This window comes from Sinocyclocheilus grahami, unplaced genomic scaffold (genome assembly GCF_001515645.1).
Source record: "Sinocyclocheilus grahami isolate Dianchi unplaced genomic scaffold, SAMN03320097.WGS_v1.1 scaffold440.1, whole genome shotgun sequence".
NCBI classification, from domain to species: domain Eukaryota; kingdom Metazoa; phylum Chordata; class Actinopteri; order Cypriniformes; family Cyprinidae; genus Sinocyclocheilus; species Sinocyclocheilus grahami.
Window position 1 is genome coordinate 1,329,352 of NW_015505619.1, and position 19,279 is coordinate 1,348,630.

Here is a 19,279-nt window from a genome sequence, read left to right on the forward strand (position 1 = left end):
AAAAAAAAAAAAAAGATTTCTATTTCAAATAAATGTTGTTATTGATCACATAATCATTAACAAAATATAATAAGCTGTTTTCAGCATTGATAATAATAAGAACCATTTTTAATAATTGAGTTGTAATCATAAGTGAGCAGCAAAACAGCATATTAGAATGATTTCTGAAGATCATGTGACACTGAAGACTGGAGTAATGATGCTGAAAATTCAGCTTTGATCACAGGAATAAATTCCATTTGTAAATATTTTAAAATGGAAAAGTTATTTTTAATTATAATAATATGTCACAATTTTACTGTATTTATTGTGAGTTTAATCAAATAAATGCACCCTTGGTAAGAAGAACCCTCTTTTAAAAACATTTTAAAAAATCATTTTTATTCCAAACTTTTGGCCAGTAGTGCATAAAATGAAGGTGGATTTGATCTTGGGAGAACTTGTTGAGAATTGAAGTATCAAATCTGAGCACAGTTTGAGATATTGTCTTAGTCTCATTGCTGAAGCGTTTGAGATAATAGAGCTCTTGTCTGTGATTGGACTTTCTATAAGGTGTTAGTTTACCTGAGAGGCGTCTTGGCACGTCGCTGATGGTGGGCAGGCCCGTGGCGCGGGTGGAGGACAGCGGGGTGGTGGAGTGGATGGAGGGAGATGTCATTTGGCTCAGGTAAGGAGTGTACGGTTGCTCGTAGGCCCAGGGTGGAGAGGCCTGCGCCTGCCGCGGATCTGTGAGCATGATAAATGAGACGACTCCAGTCAACATCTGCACAACAGCATCCTCAAAGATGTGTTTGGGTGTGATTCTCTCAGGACCACAGCAGTGTTTTTATAGCTTGACACTGAAGACTGGAGTAATGATGCTGAAAATTCAGCTTTGATCACAGGAATAAATTCCATTTGTAAATATTTTAAAATGGAAAAGTTATTTTAAATTATAATAATATGTCACAATTTTACTGTATTTATTGTGAGTTTAATCAAATAAATGCACCCTTGGTAAGAAGAACCCTCTTTTAAAAACATCTTTAAAAAATCATTTTTATTCCAAACTTTTGGCCAGTAGTGCATAAAATGAAGGTGGATTTGATCTTGGGAGAACTTGTTGAGAATTGAAGTATCAAATCTGAGCACAGTTTGAGATATTGTCTTAGTCTCATTGCTGAAGCGTTTGAGATAATAGAGCTCTTGTCTGTGATTGGACTTTCTATAAGGTGTTAGTTTACCTGAGAGGCGTCTTGGCACGTCGCTGATGGTGGGCAGGCCCGTGGCGCGGGTGGAGGACAGCGGGGTGGTGGAGTGGATGGAGGGAGACGTCATTTGGCTCAGGTAAGGAGTGTAGGGCTGCTCGTAGGACCAGGGCGGAGAGGACTGCGCCTGCCGCGGATCTGTGAGCATGATAAATGAGACGACTCCAGTCAACATCTGCACGACAGAATCCTCAAAGATGTGTTTGGGTGTGATTGTAGCCTCTTCTCTCGGGACCACAGCAGTGCTTTTATAGCTCAGTGATGTTTACAACAGTGACCTCAAAAATGAACGGTATCACACACCACCACAAAAAAAGAGCCAATCTTGTGAAAGCTGTCAGGGACATGTTGGGTTATGTTTAACTCTAAAAGCGAAAGAAAAAAAGTTATGTTTTGCAGACTTTTTTTGTTTTGTTTTGCAAATTAAAAGGAATTGAATTCTATTTTTATAAGATGTTTTGCACTGTTATGATATCTTTGACATATATATACAATTGAAATGAAAGTAAATTAAAATAAATAAATAAATAAATAGGATGCATTATAGGGAGAGGGTGTGTTGTGTTTAATTGTCATGAAAATAATGTGACAACGCAAAAAATTGCAGGGGTCCTGAAATAGACTAGTCTTTATGCACAACATAATTTTTATATATACCGGTATATAAAAAATGATGTTTTTGAGATTCACCCTCAGAAGAGTCCTTCCTGGTGAGCCATATTTAAAGACTCGTTGTGCACACAAAGTGGGTGACCTTTCTTTTTATAACAATATGGAGACCGAGACAGAGCAGACTAGTATAAAAGGCTGTGGTATGTAAATAGCTTAATCACATTCAGAGCCAAGAACGGTTTCCTGTTTGCTTTCTACAGTATTCTAGTAAACACAGCGTCCGCTCTGACAGGAGAGGGGCTGGAGACGCTCCAAGAGAATGGCAAACATTATGCAAACATTAAAGCGGAGCGCATATGATAAAAAAATTAAAATTGCCCATGCTCCAATATGCCAAAAGTGAAGCAGGAACTAATGAAAATATTTGGACAAATGTAATGGAATTAAAGCAGTAGTTCACCCAGAAATGAAAATCTGTCATTATTTACTCACTCTCATGTCGTTCCAAACCCGTAAGCTGTTATTTTTTCCGTGGAACAAAAAAGGAGGAATCTTCATCAGGCTTCGCCAGAACCTGGTCTGCACCATTTTGAATGAGATTTGACGATATTTGGGTCTGTTCCTCACTATCATATGATTTCTGAAGACTTGAATGTAGTGAATGGACTGATGCTTTTCTGTCCTTCACAGACGTGGTTTGAAGATGAAGAGAAGCATTCATCAAAACATCTTTTGTGTTCCATTAAATAAAGAAACTCAGGTATGGATTGAAATAAGGGTGAGTAAACAATGAGTTTTCATTTTTGGGTGAACTATCCCTTTAAGGTGATGTAAGCAGCCAGTCCCAAACAAAGATAAAGCCTCAAAAGTAGACAAAAGGATTTGTGACTGTCAGATTTGGCACGTCCATCAGTATCTCCTGTTTAAATCTGATCGACGTTGTCAAATTCACCATTTCTATTTCTTGCATCATTCTTGCCCACTGGCTTTTATCTTCGCAGGTTTATCTTCAGCAAATCAGGCCTCTTAAATAAACCTACCTGTTCTCCAAACACAAATCATTTTTATTCCAAACTTTTGGCCAGTAGTGCATAAAATGAAGGTGGATTTGATCTTGGGAGAACTTGTTGAGAATTGAAGTATCAAATCTGAGCACAGTTTGAGATATTGTCTTAGTCTCATTGCTGAAGCGTTTGAGATAATAGAGCTCTTGTCTGTGATTGGACTTTCTATAAGGTGTTAGTTTACCTGAGAGGCGTCTTGGCACGTCGCTGATGGTGGGCAGGCCCGTGGCGCGGGTGGAGGACAGCGGGGTGGTGGAGTGGATGGAGGGAGACGTCATTTGGCTCAGGTAAGGAGTGTAGGGCTGCTCGTAGGACCAGGGCGGAGAGGACTGCGCCTGCCGCGGATCTGTGAGCATGATAAATGAGACGACTCCAGTCAACATCTGCACGACAGAATCCTCAAAGATGTGTTTGGGTGTGATTGTAGCCTCTTCTCTCGGGACCACAGCAGTGCTTTTATAGCTCAGTGATGTTTACAACAGTGACCTCAAAAATGAACGGTATCACACACCACCACAAAAAAAGAGCCAATCTTGTGAAAGCTGTCAGGGACATGTTGGGTTATGTTTAACTCTAAAAGCGAAAGAAAAAAAGTTATGTTTTGCAGACTTTTTTTGTTTTGTTTTGCAAATTAAAAGGAATTGAATTCTATTTTTATAAGATGTTTTGCACTGTTATGATATCTTTGACATATATATACAATTGAAATGAAAGTAAATTAAAATAAATAAATAAATAAATAGGATGCATTATAGGGAGAGGGTGTGTTGTGTTTAATTGTCATGAAAATAATGTGACAACGCAAAAAATTGCAGGGGTCCTGAAATAGACTAGTCTTTATGCACAACATAATTTTTATATATACCGGTATATAAAAAATGATGTTTTTGAGATTCACCCTCAGAAGAGTCCTTCCTGGTGAGCCATATTTAAAGACTCGTTGTGCACACAAAGTGGGTGACCTTTCTTTTTATAACAATATGGAGACCGAGACAGAGCAGACTAGTATAAAAGGCTGTGGTATGTAAATAGCTTAATCACATTCAGAGCCAAGAACGGTTTCCTGTTTGCTTTCTACAGTATTCTAGTAAACACAGCGTCCGCTCTGACAGGAGAGGGGCTGGAGACGCTCCAAGAGAATGGCAAACATTATGCAAACATTAAAGCGGAGCGCATATGATAAAAAAATTAAAATTGCCCATGCTCCAATATGCAACTTTTGGCCAGTAGTGCATAAAATGAAGGTGGATTTGATCTTGGGAGAACTTGTTGAGAATTGAAGTATCAAATCTGAGCACAGTTTGAGATATTGTCTTAGTCTCATTGCTGAAGCGTTTGAGATAATAGAGCTCTTGTCTGTGATTGGACTTTCTATAAGGTGTTAGTTTACCTGAGAGGCGTCTTGGCACGTCGCTGATGGTGGGCAGGCCCGTGGCACGGGTGGAGGACAGCGGGGTGGTGGAGTGGATGGAGGGAGATGTCATTTGGCTCAGGTAAGGAGTGTAGGGCTGCTCGTAGGACCAGGGCGGAGAGGACTGCGCCTGCCGTGGATCTGTGAGCATGATAAATGAGACGACTCCAGTCAACATCTGCACGACAGAATCCTCAAAGATGTGTTTGGGTGTGATTGTAGCCTCTTCTCTCGGGACCACAGCAGTGCTTTTATAGCTCAGTGATGTTTACAACAGTGACCTCAAAAATGAACGGTATCACACACCACCACAAAAAAAGAGCCAATCTTGTGAAAGCTGTCAGGGACATGTTGGGTTATGTTTAACTCTAAAAGCGAAAGAAAAAAAGTTATGTTTTGCAGACTTTTTTTGTTTTGTTTTGCAAATTAAAAGGAATTGAATTCTATTTTTATAAGATGTTTTGCACTGTTATGATATCTTTGACATATATATACAATTGAAATGAAAGTAAATTAAAATAAATAAATAAATAAATAGGATGCATTATAGGGAGAGGGTGTGTTGTGTTTAATTGTCATGAAAATAATGTGACAACGCAAAAAATTGCAGGGGTCCTGAAATAGACTAGTCTTTATGCACAACATAATTTTTATATATACCGGTATATAAAAAATGATGTTTTTGAGATTCACCCTCAGAAGAGTCCTTCCTGGTGAGCCAGGATGCATTATAGGGAGAGGGTGTGTTGTGTTTAATTGTCATGAAAATAATGTGACAACGCAAAAAATTGCAGGGGTCCTGAAATAGACTAGTCTTTATGCACAACATAATTTTTATATATACCGGTATATAAAAAATTATGTTTTTGAGATTCACCCTCAGAAGAGTCCTTCCTGGTGAGCCATATTTAAAGACTCGTTGTGCACACAAAGTGGGTGACCTTTCTTTTTATAACAATATGGAGACCGAGACAGAGCAGACTAGTATAAAAGGCTGTGGTATGTAAATAGCTTAATCACATTCAGAGCCAAGAACGGTTTCCTGTTTGCTTTCTACAGTATTCTAGTAAACACAGCGTCCGCTCTGACAGGAGAGGGGCTGGAGACGCTCCAAGAGAATGGCAAACATTATGCAAACTTTAAAGCTGAGCACACATGAGACAAAAAAACCAAAAAAAAAGCCCACGCTCCAATATGCCAAAAGTGAAGCAGGAACTAATGAAAATATTTGGACAAATGTAATGGAATTAAAGCAATAGTTCACCCAGAAATGAAAATCTGTCATTATTTACTCACTCTCATGTCGTTCCAAACCCGTAAGCTGTTATTTTTTCCGTGGAACAAAAAAGGAGGAATCTTCATCAGGCTTCGCCAGAACCTGGTCTGCACCATTTTGAATGAGATTTGACGATATTTGGGTCTGTTCCTCACTATCATATGATTTCTGAAGACTTGAATGTAGTGAATGGACTGATGCTTTTCTGTCCTTCACAGACGTGGTTTGAAGATGAAGAGAAGCATTCATCAAAACATCTTTTGTGTTCCATTAAATAAAGAAACTCAGGTATGGATTGAAATAAGGGTGAGTAAACAATGAGTTTTCATTTTTGGGTGAACTATCCCTTTAAGGTGATGTAAGCAGCCAGTCCCAAACAAAGATAAAGCCTCAAAAGTAGACAAAAGGATTTGTGACTGTCAGATTTGGCACGTCCATCAGTATCTCCTGTTTAAATCTGATCGACGTTGTCAAATTCACCATTTCTATTTCTTGCATCATTCTTGCCCACTGGCTTTTATCTTCGCAGGTTTATCTTCAGCAAATCAGGCCTCTTAAATAAACCTACCTGTTCTCCAAACACTGATGTTTGTACAGTACATAAACCACAGCCATTCTCCATTAAAGGTCATACCAGACAGGCTGAAATAGTTGAGTTGAAGGGCCGGTTTACCTGAGATCTGAGTTTGCCCCTGCGGATTGAAGGAGTTCGGCATGGCGCTGAGAGACGACCGGGGACTCTGGGTTTGCACGGCAACTCTCATGCTGGTCTGGCGTAAACGCTCTAACTCGCTCAGGCGCTCGGAGAACAGCGGCGGTTTAGGGGGGTCTTCCAGTTTCTGTCTGTGTCCTACCGAACAATATTAGACAGAAATTGCAGTTAATACACCTACTGCTCGATTCTGACCAACTTTAAAGGGATCGTTCACTCAAAAATGAACATTCTGGCATCATTTACACACCCTCATGTTGTTGCAAACCTGTATGTTTGATCTTTCTTCTGAGAAACTCAAAAAGAGATATTATGCAAAATGTTCAAGCTGCTCTTTCTATACAATGCAAGTGAATGGGAAAGAAAAAAAGAACTGTAAAAGTGATCCATTCTCTGTTTTACAAAGTCATATGATTGTTTTGTGTGACGAATAGATGCAAATGAACCATATAGATTAATAACACCTTACATTTTGGACACAGATCTATTGCATGGTCACAGAACGCTTGCAAATAAAGCACAAAAGTCACGTGGACTATTTTCATGGCACTTTAATGGTGTTTTTGTCAGTTTTGGTCTGTTTACTTTTATTGTATGGAAAACATCAGTTTGTAGATTCCCAAAAATTTTTTATGACATTAGCGTATGACAATAAATGATGACAGAACTGTCATTTTTTGGCATATTTCACTCTTTGAGGTGTTATGCAAAATGTTCTAGCTGCTCTTTCTATACAAAGAAAGTGAATGGGAAAGTAGCACTAAAGTACACTGTAAAACAATCAAAAAGCAACTAGTTGGCCAAATAATGAACATTTTGGCATCATTTACACACCCTTGTGTTGTTTTTTTACTTTCTTCTGGAGAACTCAAAAATACAGTAAATGTTATGCAAAATGTTCAAGCTGCTCTTTCTATACAATGAAAAGCACTGTAAAAGTGATCCATTATCTGTTTTATGACGTCATAGGATTGTTTTGTGTGACGAATAGATGCAAATGAGCAGATTAATAACACCTTATATTTTGGACACAGATCTATTGCATGGTCTCAGAACGCTTGCAGATAAAGCACAAAAGTCATGTGGACAATTTTCATGGCACTTTTATGGTGTTCTTGTCACTTTTGGTCAGTTTACTATCACTGTATGGAAAAGATTAGTTTCTAGATTCCCAAAATTTCTTTAAATGACATTAGAGTGAATAAGTTATGACAGAACTGTCATTTTTGGGCATATTTCACTCTTTGAGGTGTTATGCAAAATGTTCTAGCTGCTCTTTCTATACAAAGAAAGTGAATGGGAAAGTAGCACTAAAGTACACTGTAAAACAATCAAAAAGCAACTTATATTTCAGGCACAAATCTACAACATGGTTTCAGATCACTTGCAATAAAGCACAAAAGTCATATGGAGCATTTTCATGGTACTTTTATGGCGTGTTTGTGACTGTACAGAAAAGATCAGTTTGTGGATTTCCCAAAATATCCTAAGATGACATTAGTGTGAATAACTTATGACAGAAGTGTCATTTATGGGTGAATTTGCTCTCCTTGTTGTTTCACACCAGTTTGATTTTTTCTTTTTCTGGGTAATACAAAAAACGTTCATGCTGCTCTTTTTAATTCAATCAAAGTGATACGATGAACGGTGCCAAGCTCCAAAAAATACTATCTTTTTTCTATACTTCAAGTCAAGTCAAGTCTGCTTTATTGTCAATTCTTCCACATGTACAGCACATACACACAGAGAATTGAAATTGCGTTACTCTCAGACCCTTGGTGCATACAGATAACATAGATCACTTGCAATAAAGCACACAAGTCATATGGAGCATTTTCACGGTACTTTTATGGCTTGTTTGTGACTGTACAGAAAAGATCAGTTTGTGGATTTCCCAAAATATCCTAAGATGACATTAGTGTGAATAACTTATGACAGAAGTGTCATTTATGGGTGAATTTGCTCTCCTTGTTGTTTCACACCAGTTTGATTTGTTCTTTTTCTGGGTAATACAAAAAACGTTCATGCTGCTCTTTTTTAATTCAATCAAAGTGATACGATGAACGGTGCCAAGCTCCAAAAAATACTATCTTTTTTCTATACTTCAAGTCAAGTCAAGTCTGCTTTATTGTCAATTCTTCCACATGTACAGCACATACACACAGAGAATTGAAATTGCGTTACTCTCAGACCCTTGGTGCATACAGATAACATAAATACAGATTAAATACAAAATACAACTATACAAAATACAAAATACAAAATACAACTATACAAATATACAAATAAGGTAAAATGTAAAAATATATATTATATACTTATTCTTCTTTTGGAGTCATATGACAGCTTTGTGTGATGAAGAGATGTCAGTGAGGTTTCAGAGCTCAAATAACAGCTGAAATTTGAACACAAAGCAATCGTATGGCTCCATAACAAGTCATATCGACTGTTTTCATGGCACTTTCATGGTGTTTTCGTAACTTTCGGTCAGCTCCACTGTATGGAAAAGATCAGTTTGTAGATTCCCCAAAATATTCTACAATGACATTAGAATGAAAAAAAGATGATAGAAGTGTCATTTTTTTGGGTGAACTACACTCTTAAAGGGACAGTTCAGCAAATAATGAACATTTAGGCATCTACACACCCTCACCTTGGTTGAAACCTGATAGTTTTGTGAGAGAAACAGACCACAATTAATTAAAATAGTCATTACTCATTGAAGTGCAATGAGATTTGACAGCTGAAGGCAAGATTAAAATTACAGTCTGTTCCACCCAAACAGCTATTGTATGTCTTCAGGAGAAATGAAATATAGCACACAGGTTGTATAAAATACTTTTATGATCCCATTATCATAAATATTACGGTACATCCACAGAAAACATGTTTCAAACAACATGATGACCGAAGTTTCATATTTGGGTGAACTGTCCCTTAATGGCCAACCAAACAATTAAACCTCGTTATTTACCCAACAGCACAGCAAAACAAATGGGCAGATCAGTATGTGGGTCAGATGCATCAGCGATCTCTGGGTCTCTGATCGCAGAGATCTCAGTTTTCACAATAGCAACTGGCGCACAAAAGGAGGGGAAGTAAATCGACTTTCTACCTGCCCGTACATGCCGGTGTTTTACACCGTGGCGTGGATCCAAAAGAATTCACAGTCAAATTACACAACTGCTTTATTTCCCTATTATTCCTATCATGCTTGAAACTATGTCTGTGAGTCACGACAAAAGCATGACCCGCCAATGTTTATTCATTCATTTCCCATAAAAGAGGACAGACTCAGTCCTCTATCCAGCAATAAAGAGTACGAGTCACGCCATGCCCCCACGTCCACCCCCTTCCCCATCACGTGAACCACCCTTTCCAGTCCATACATAGCTCAACATCTCCACTAAAGAACCCGATTTCATTGGAACCGCACTGTTGTGTCAATACTCGAGAAGAATACCTGTTAAAGAGGGACTTAGTCTTTTTTTCCATGCTTGTCTGTCTCGCCCTGGTCGGTTGCTCTGAATGGCTGTAAAGTAAATATCACACAGAAGAAAAGAGAAACTCCTGCAAAAGCTTGGCCGCTCTCCAGTCGGTTCGAGCCAGAGCTACCTCCAGTCTCGCAAAACCTGATTGTGCTCTGGAGTTCGCTTGAGCAAACACTGCTCCTCATTCACAGTTGAATGTCGAGCACTTTGCGTTGAGAGCGTGAGTAATTCCCTAATAGTGTTCCCTCTCGCTGTATGCTATTAAAGAAGCACACAAAAAAGGGAACCGGTTTAATTTCATTTAAGATGAATACGGCCCCTGTGTGTGTGTGGATGAAGGTGAGCTGCTCACAAATGATCTGCCGCGTTGGAAGTGACGTGAGACAGAATCTGCCGACATTTTCACTAGGGATGCACAATATTGAATTTTTGCCGATATCCGATATGCCGATATTTTTCAACTCGTTTGGCCGATAGCCGATGCCAATGCCGATACCGATATATTTCCTTTTGTTTGGAAACAACACCAAGTCTCTCCTGTGTGGAAATTATAAGCAAATTATTTTACATTTTGGTTAGTTTTTAACAAGAACTTATTTGTTAGAATTAAATAAACAATAATGAAGTTAATTTATAATGACAGTACATTGAAGCTTTGAAAATAACTATAAATAAACTATATATCAATCACTGCATTTTTTTCAGAAAGATACAGTAGTAACCTTAACATTTTATTTTAAGATTAAACATTTGTAGATGGTCTAAAGCAAAAGAGGTGTAAAAATTCTGAAAATATTTTAGAGCTCATAATTTGTTTAAAAGATATGACATATATTACACATTAATGAATAAATCAGTATAGGCTATATAAAATAATTTAATTTACAAGTGTCATGTTTGTGATTTATTTATTTATTTATGTAAGCTATAGCTTCTGACATCAATTACTGCTTCATTTAATCAGAAAGAGTCTAAATGTTATTTGTGTATTTTACTTTAATTTTATTAAAAGTAGGCCAACAGCGCCCCCTATGGAATTAATACTCCTTACCGAACAGGCATTAGGACCCGGGGGGAGGCTGCTGCCGTTGCACGTGCTATTACTGTTTACTCTATCATACACCGAACGCCTCATTTTATAAGTGCATTCTCAGTTTAAATGCAGCGATCCAAAGCAGTGAATCCAATCATCATTCAGGCAAAACTTTGCTTCAAAAATGAGTCACACTGCTGACGTGATCTAATCGCTAGTACACTCTGAGCACATGTGAGTTAACGTATTCCTCTTATAGGCAAGACATATCGGCATAATTTTTTATATCGGGCCGATATGTACATTTAAAGCCATTATCGGCCGATACAGATATCGGTCCGATAATATCATGCATCCCTAATTTTCACCAAATTTAACTGATTGAATTAAATAAATATGAAAGCTTGTTTCTGCCATCGGATAAAAAAACAACAACTTTTCATCTCACAATCTGACTTTTTTTTCACAATTCTGAAAAAAAAGCCAGAATTGCAAGATACAAATTCAGAATTGCAAAAAAAAATGTGAAAAACAAAATCAAAATTATGTGATATAAACTCAGAAAAAAAAGTCAGAACTGTGAGATAAAAATCTGCAATTAGCTTCTTTTTTTTTTGTTGCTTTTTTTTCAAATTCTGTGCCAGAAACAAGTTTCCATATATAAAGTAACATTGCTGCAGCTATAGATATCAATGCGGATTACATAATGCAAACCGCTGACGTCAAAACATCAATGCGTAATGTCAAGGTCTTTGTGAGTCTATAAACTCTTTAATGTATTGCTCTTTACTTGCTCAGGAGACATAAAGGAGATCATTAAAGTATCAGCAGATGTTTCCTTGGGAAAGCAGACAAATAGAGAAAACAGTTGTCAAACAATAAAAGTAAAGAGCTTTTTTTTAAGAGAGATCATTTTTTAAATTTGATGAGAAATGAGATTTCAGAACATGTTTTGAGCACTGCTGGAGAGTATGGAGCTTTTATAGGAGAGATAATTTTTTTAAGTGTTCATAATGCGATTTCTGACTTTTGATAGCAGACTTTGGCAATTCTGAAACTCTGGACGGGAAACATGTACAGAAATGTTTGGTAACCCTACTATTTATGTACAATTATGGCATTCAGCAGATGCTTTAACACTGTCATGTGTGTCTTATGAACATGTTCTGAGCACTGCTGGAGAGGACAGAAGCAAATGACTCTTGGATTTGACTAAATTTCCAGAATGAAAAAAGGGGGATGCGAATGATTCAGCATGAACGAAAGGAAAATCCCTAATGCTCATCCTATGAGACATGCAGAGTGCTCTTACGTTTACATCAGTGCCAAAAACATCTCTCAGTGCTAGAGCTGAAATACTCAAATGGACATGCAATAAAATAAAAAGATCCTGTTACGGCAAAAAAATTGGGATTATTAGTTTTAAAGCTGAGGAACAAAACTTTGGTTGGGGGGTGGGATGAAAGAAAGTAGTCTCTACAAAACTTCCTGGCACAATGTTGGAATGTTATGGATGGTTGCCAGGGTGTTGTTATGCGGTTGCTAAGGTGTTCTGAATGGGTTGTTATTCGGTTCTTATAATGTTGAAATCTCTTCTGCTCACCAAGGCTGCATTTATTTGATCAAAAATACAGTAAAAACTGTAAAATTGTAAAATTGTTTTACAATTTAAAATCACTGATGTGTATTTGAATATATTGTAAACTGTAATTTGATGATCCACATGATCCTTCAGAAATCATTCTAATATGCTGATTTGCTGCTCAAGAAACATTTCTGATGATTATCAGCATTGAAGACAGTTGTGTGCTTCATATTGTTGTGGAAACTGTGATGCATTTTATTTTTCAGGATTCTTTGATGAATAGAAAGTTCAAAGGAACAGCAATTTAATGCATCGTTGCCGAATAATGTATATTACAGATGTCAAACTTTATAGTGTAAATCAATGGGATTTTTTTGCGGAGAAAAAGGTTTGTTTATATCTTCCAAAGGAAACTTTTCCCTGTGTTTTCACGCAAAAATGCCTAATGATGGTAAATAATATGAGCGTGTAAACACAGTGTGGCCGTATTGCCGGCGAAACCTCCGCCTGCATGTTAAATTGCCATATGATAGTGGCGTGACCTGCAATAACACCCTGTGCTCGTTAAACACCAGCACGCTTTCAACATCAAATATCAGTCAGAGCCGTCAGAGCGCATCAATCATGCCGCAGCGACACAGGGAATCAAATGCATGGAAGAAGAAAGGGAAACATACATCCGTCTAGATTTCATTTCTTTAATTGTCGTGCCGCGGAGGGCCGACTCCTCTGAAGAGTCAAACAATGGATTATTTCACATGGCAGCTCCTGCGAAATTAGCAAAGGGGGGAAGAAAGCTTTTTGAGGACAGGATGGGGCCGAACGCCCGCTCAGTCTGAGGATCAGAAGTAGACGGAGAGGGGGAGAGAAATGGAGAAAGCTGACGGCAGCCAAGCAGCGCTGGAGGTTTGCCAGTCTCCTGTGTGGTCCGTGTGTTCAGAGCTTCAGGAAGTCAACTACGCCAAGAAGGGGCACACATGCTACTAGAGCTTTATAAACCGATGGGCCGACTGCAACAATCAGACACCATGCGAGCGTATGACTCCAACAAGCAAACTTTTATTTCAGGGCCAACTCGGATTTGTTTGAGGGGTGATCTGGGGCCAGCCCAACTCGGTGCCGTAGGGTAATTGGCGGCAAACTGACAAAAAATCCTCTATTTGCCCCATGTGCGTCGTAAATGCAGCAGGCGCAGCGGAGCTGTATGTGTCTCCAGAACCCTGAAAACCGAAAATGATCTATGGATCTATCTAGTCTTGCAATGGTTCCTAAAAACACATATCTTAGAGGAGGTCGGATTGCTTCTGTTTTGTAGTAATGACACAATTGGGGTTAATGCACAACAGTCAGTGTATGTGTGTTTGCGTTTATACTGTTGAAATGTTTAGGGTCAGTATGTGTTTTTTCTTAATAAATAAATGGTTCATTACTCATAAAGGATGCATCAAAGTGATCATAAATGACCGTAAAGGCATTTATAATGTCACAAAATATTTCTATTTCAAATGAACGCTGTTCTCTATTCATCAAAGAATCCTGAAAAATGAAATGTATCACGGTTTCCACAAAAATATTAAGCAGCACAACATTGATAACAACCAGAAATGATTCTTGAGCAGCAAATCAGCATATTAGAAGGATTTCTGAAGTTAAAACTGGAGTAATGATGCTGAAAATCCAGCTTTGATCACAGGAATAAATTAGACTTTACAATATATTCAATCAGAAAACAGCTATTTTAAATTGTAATAATATTTCATAATTTTGCTGTTTCTACTGGATTTTTGATCAAATAAATGAAGCCTTGGTGAGCAAAAGAGACTTGTTTCAAAAATATTAAAAAAGTCGTATAAAATATAAAATGTGAGATATATTTATAGCATCTTCTTTTGTGTTCATACAGGTCCACTGCATAAAAGGTATGTAAATGATGACAGAATTGTCTTTTCATTTTTGGGGTGCACTGTTCCTTTAATGACTATGAATGGGGCAATTTAGTGATATTTATCATCTAGAGACAAATTTGATCAATGAAAAAGGATTAACAATAACTATTAACAAAAGTGTGTTACACTGAAGTTCTGGTTCACTTAAAAGGCAGCTGACTAGTAGTAGACAGCAATGCAGCTCACTGAGTTTTCTCATGTTGTATTCTGGGTCATCTTGACCCGGAGAGGATTTTCTTTTTCCCGAAAATGCTAGTTACTGTTTTCACATTGGACTAAAACGTACTGACTTTGCTGACACAGGATATAACAACTCACCAAAATATGTTTTGATGCGTTTTGTACTTTTGGGGGATTTTTTTTCGCCCCGTGTTCCACTTGTGGTCCAAAAATGGCCAGCTTAGAAAAAGTTGCTTATAAATTTCTAGTTATGCCATATTATAACCAAATATCAGATTCGTAATTTTTTTTATCAACTTGTTTTCTTTCGATTAGCACAGTTGTAGCTTGTGCAACTCATGTTTTTGAGCAAACACAGCCACAAATAATGCTTTTTTCACCTTAAAAACTGAGATGCATAAGCTCAGATCAGTGAGGTCTATGACCAATCAGTACCAAAACTAATACAAAACCTGTGCTAACTGAAATAATCCAGTATATGGTGATAATGTAGCTTAATGAGAGATTTGCAAGCGATTTTTAAAAAGGCCAGCCATTAATATCAATACAAATTCCCTAGAAATTCCCTAAGCATGCAGTATTTCCATAACGGCTAAATATCAACCACTCCACCTGGCCAATACATCGGTGTATTGCTATGTGTAACTCGCTGTTGTTGATAGAAGCCATCAAGTTTCTCCGCCAACAGCAACAGTCATGTACTTTTTCTCACACGGGGAAAGTACGAGCGAGCCATCCTGCGTTAGCTTTATTTTCAATGGCCTGCCTTGGCTTTTGTCTGGAGGCCTGCTGCTGTATGTGTTTTGTGTGCTTCTACCTGTCCGGACACGCAGAGCCACGTTCAAAGAGAGAGAAACATCACAGGTTCGCAGCTAATGCTCATTTCAGCACTGAGCAATTAGAGCGGCTCCGCGCAAACCGCAACGTAAACAATCAGGTTTCAATAGAAGATTTGATGTGCAACATATTGATTGTCAGAAGCTGTTATGCAAACAATACACTGAAACGTGTGGTGGCACAACACTGAGGCTGCAGGAGAAAGATGTATTCATTCCTTTAGCCTGTGAAAGCATTAAAGCTTCTTTTGCGTATAGGACAACAGGACTAATAAGGAAATGGGACTATGTTATTATTTTTTTTAATAATACAAAATTCAGGTGAAAAATATATGTATTTTTAATAAGTAAAATGTGATTCATTATTATTTTTATGTATAAAAACTAATTTTATCTGGTGGAAATTCATTTTAGTATTGAATAACATTTGTGTCAAAAGAAATTGCAAAACTTGCTTTGATTAAACCCCAAAATTGCATGCACATTTTAAAATTGGATTGCACCTGCAGGTGATTGCAATATTAATGTGGTGTTTTTTGTTATTTAGTATTTAGTAATGTATTTATAAAAAATAACTTTTGGTGGAAAATATGTATTTTTAGTAAGAAAAAATGTGATTTATCTTTTATTTGATACATTTTTTTTTGGTGGAAAACATTTTTTTGTATTGATTGATTGAGTAACCTTATTTAAAAAGAAATGGTCAAATAAGTTTGTTTTGTTTAAACCTCAAAACTGCATGCAAATTGAGACTTTTTAGCAGAGTGATTGCAACATTAATGTGGCGTTTTTTGTTATTTATCATTTTTGTTTAGTAATTTATTTATTTAAAAAGTGTTTTTAGTGAGATAAATATTTCTTTTAATATATAAAAACTAACATTTTCTGGTGGAAAATATATTTATTTTTATTCTAGTATTTAGTAATGTATTTATAAAAAATAACTTTTGGTGGAAAATATGTATTTTTAGTAAGAAAAAATTTGATTTATCTTTTATTTGATACATTTTTTTTGGTGGAAATTTTTTTTTTTGTATTGATTGATTGAGTAACCTTATTTAAAAAGAAATGGTCAAATAAGTTTGTTTTGTTTAAACCTCAAAACTGCATGCAAATTGAGACTTTTTAGCAGAGTGATTGCAACATTAATGTGGCGTTTTTTGTTATTTATCATTTTTGTTTAGTAATTTATTTATTTAAAAAGTGTTTTTAGTGAGATAAATATTTCTTTTAATATATAAAAACTAACATTTTCTGGTGGAAAATATATTTATTTTTATTTAGTATTAATTGAGTAACATTATTTGTATAAAAAGAAATGGTAAAATAAGTGTGCTTTGATTAAATCTCAAAACTGAATGCAAATTTAGAATTTTATATTTATATTAGATATTTTATCTGGTTGTTTTGTTTTTTTGTTATTTTGTATTTTATTTATTTATTTGTTTAAAAAACATTTTCTGGTGGAAAATATATTTATTTTTAGTAAGGGAATGTGATTTATCTTTATTCTTCATATGTACAATCAGTGCCTTTGTAAAGTGCCTTTTACCCCAGGGTCCTTTATTCTCGACGTACCCTACTGTCTCAAACCGAATGAGAAGTAAACAAGAAAGAAAGTAAGAGACAAAATCAAAAAGAAGTTCGCAAATTAGATAGTGGTGGAAAAACTCCTTTTACGCCATTTACCGTCCTGCTGAAACATGTTTGGCTGAGTTCTGCATTAGTGAGACAATAGCTCTTTTCCAGCCGTCTTCATGGCAGTCAAAACACAGCTTCACGGATAATCTTGGCAAATACCTTTTTAAAAACAAGCCATGTTTTCCATCTCCCCAATGTGATGTGGCATTAATTACCAGAGCCAACGAACACAGGCGAAGCAGGAGACTCCAGTGTGCACTCCTCACATACATTTACCTTTAGAAATACAGATTGTGCACAAAAGCTCCGCTTAAAATGCTTTCTTATGTTTCACTGACGTTCCAGCAATGCCAAATCACAGCACTGGAGCAGATCTACAATACAGGCCAGAAAATCCAAATACTGTATAAGTGATGAAGAAAATCATTTGATCATTTATCATTTTATTATTAATGGTCCATCAGGTGAAAATGTTGCATCTTATCACTAAGTAAAGAAACAGCACACTTTTCCACAACAAGACTTCATAAAAATCTTACAATTGTAAATAAATTAAAAATTAAAAATGCACAAATCAAAACTAATTCAAATTATTAATAAAAAAATGAATACTCCCAAAGTATAATACCATATTTTACTCAATCCCAACCAAAAAAACATATTACAAATTACAAATACAATATTAAAAATGTGATACTTAAAGAGCTAAAACGGAAATAAAAATGAAAGTCATAAAATAGACATTAAAAACATGCTAAAAACTAAAATTAGAATACAACTAATTCAAAGTATTAATAATTATTAATACTCTCAAGATACTGAAATAAAAATAATTAAAAACTAGTAAAAAAAAATATAACAAAATTTTTTAAAATTGCTCAAATTAAAATAAAATTTTAATTTTAAAATGAAAAGCATACAGATTTTGATATTAAGTAAATTAATATAAAATATACAGTTATTTGTTTTTAAGTCAAAATATTAATTTTGGGGGAAAAAACGTATAAAAATGGCAAAAACACATAAATGACTAAAATTTTAAAATGGATATGGAAAATATATACAAATTTTAATATTAATAAAAACTATATTATTGTATCTCAATGGATACTAAAATAACACTGCATAGCACAAACGCAATATTAAAAATGATGCTGCATTCTTTATATCTATGGTTCATAAACCAGCCGAGTGAAGCCAACTTTTCCATAAACAGTCCGAATGCATTATGTGTGCTGCTGTATTTAGTGGCATCTGTCTGTTTTTAAGCTTTTCTAATAAATGATTTTGTTTTACGTGAATCGGTTGGCGTGACTGTATATTGATTTTGTTCTTCTCCCTCTCCCAGGCTTATAGAGACTGTCTTTCACGCTAAAGGATCAGATATCACGTAAGAATGCCGCTGTTATGATGGTGTGCGAGAAACACTGGCAGTCATGGTGGTAAGAGTAACACAGGCCCTTCTCTGAAACGCCCGGTCTATTAGTCCAAATTACTCTTAATAACCACAGTTACACGAGAGCCGCCAAATGATTACAGCACACTCCAGACCGACCACCAACTCACTTGACTTCACTACCTGCAGCAATAATACTGATGCTTGTCTTCTGGTGTGCCTTGGCTCTCATTGGCTGATGATAATTGGATCAGTCTCGTAAGTGATATTTTCTTTACAAATGAGCAGATGTTGCTGGGGAATTTCACGCTAGCCAAAATATCTGCAATTTCTCAATAGTTTAAACAGTTAGGGAAACGTGTGGACCACCTTAGTAAGAATCATTACTAGAATCTTACTATAGAGACACTCGACTGCGTACGGTAGATGTGAGATGCGTAGATGTTTCAGATCTCAATCAGGGTTATTATAATGAACTGAAACCATAAAAACATTGTTACTTTTTAAAGTAAAGTAAATGTTATCTGAAATAAAATACAATATAAAACGAAACTTATTTTGTTTCAGCTAGCTGCTGCTGAGAAAACATTTCTCATTGACCAAAAAACAGACAAAAAAGTAATAAAAAATAAAAATCACAACCTAATTCAAACTATTAATAAACATTATTGATACTCTAATACTATATTTGACTTTACTATACTATATTAATCAATAATAATAAAATTAATTCTCTATCTCAAATTGAACAAAAAACTCAAATTAAATACAAACAATTCAAAGTATTAATGATTATTAATACTCTGAAAATACTGAAATAAAAAAAGAGAAGAAAAATTATTTGAAATT

At 36.1% G+C, this 19,279-nt stretch overlaps 1 protein-coding gene across 1 annotated transcript in view; it reads right to left on the minus strand.

Moving 5' to 3' along the window:
- LOC107552040 (runt-related transcription factor 2-like) overlaps positions 1-19,279 on the minus strand; it is a 72,451-nt gene that overhangs the window by 12,523 nt on the left and 40,649 nt on the right. Inside the window, exons 7-8 of the mRNA XM_016233844.1 lie at positions 6,284-6,469; positions 4,314-4,475 (exon numbers count right to left, since the gene is read on the minus strand). Of these exons, the coding sequence (XP_016089330.1) occupies positions 4,314-4,475; positions 6,284-6,469 (348 nt within the window). The remainder of the gene's footprint in view (positions 1-4,313; positions 4,476-6,283; positions 6,470-19,279) is intronic.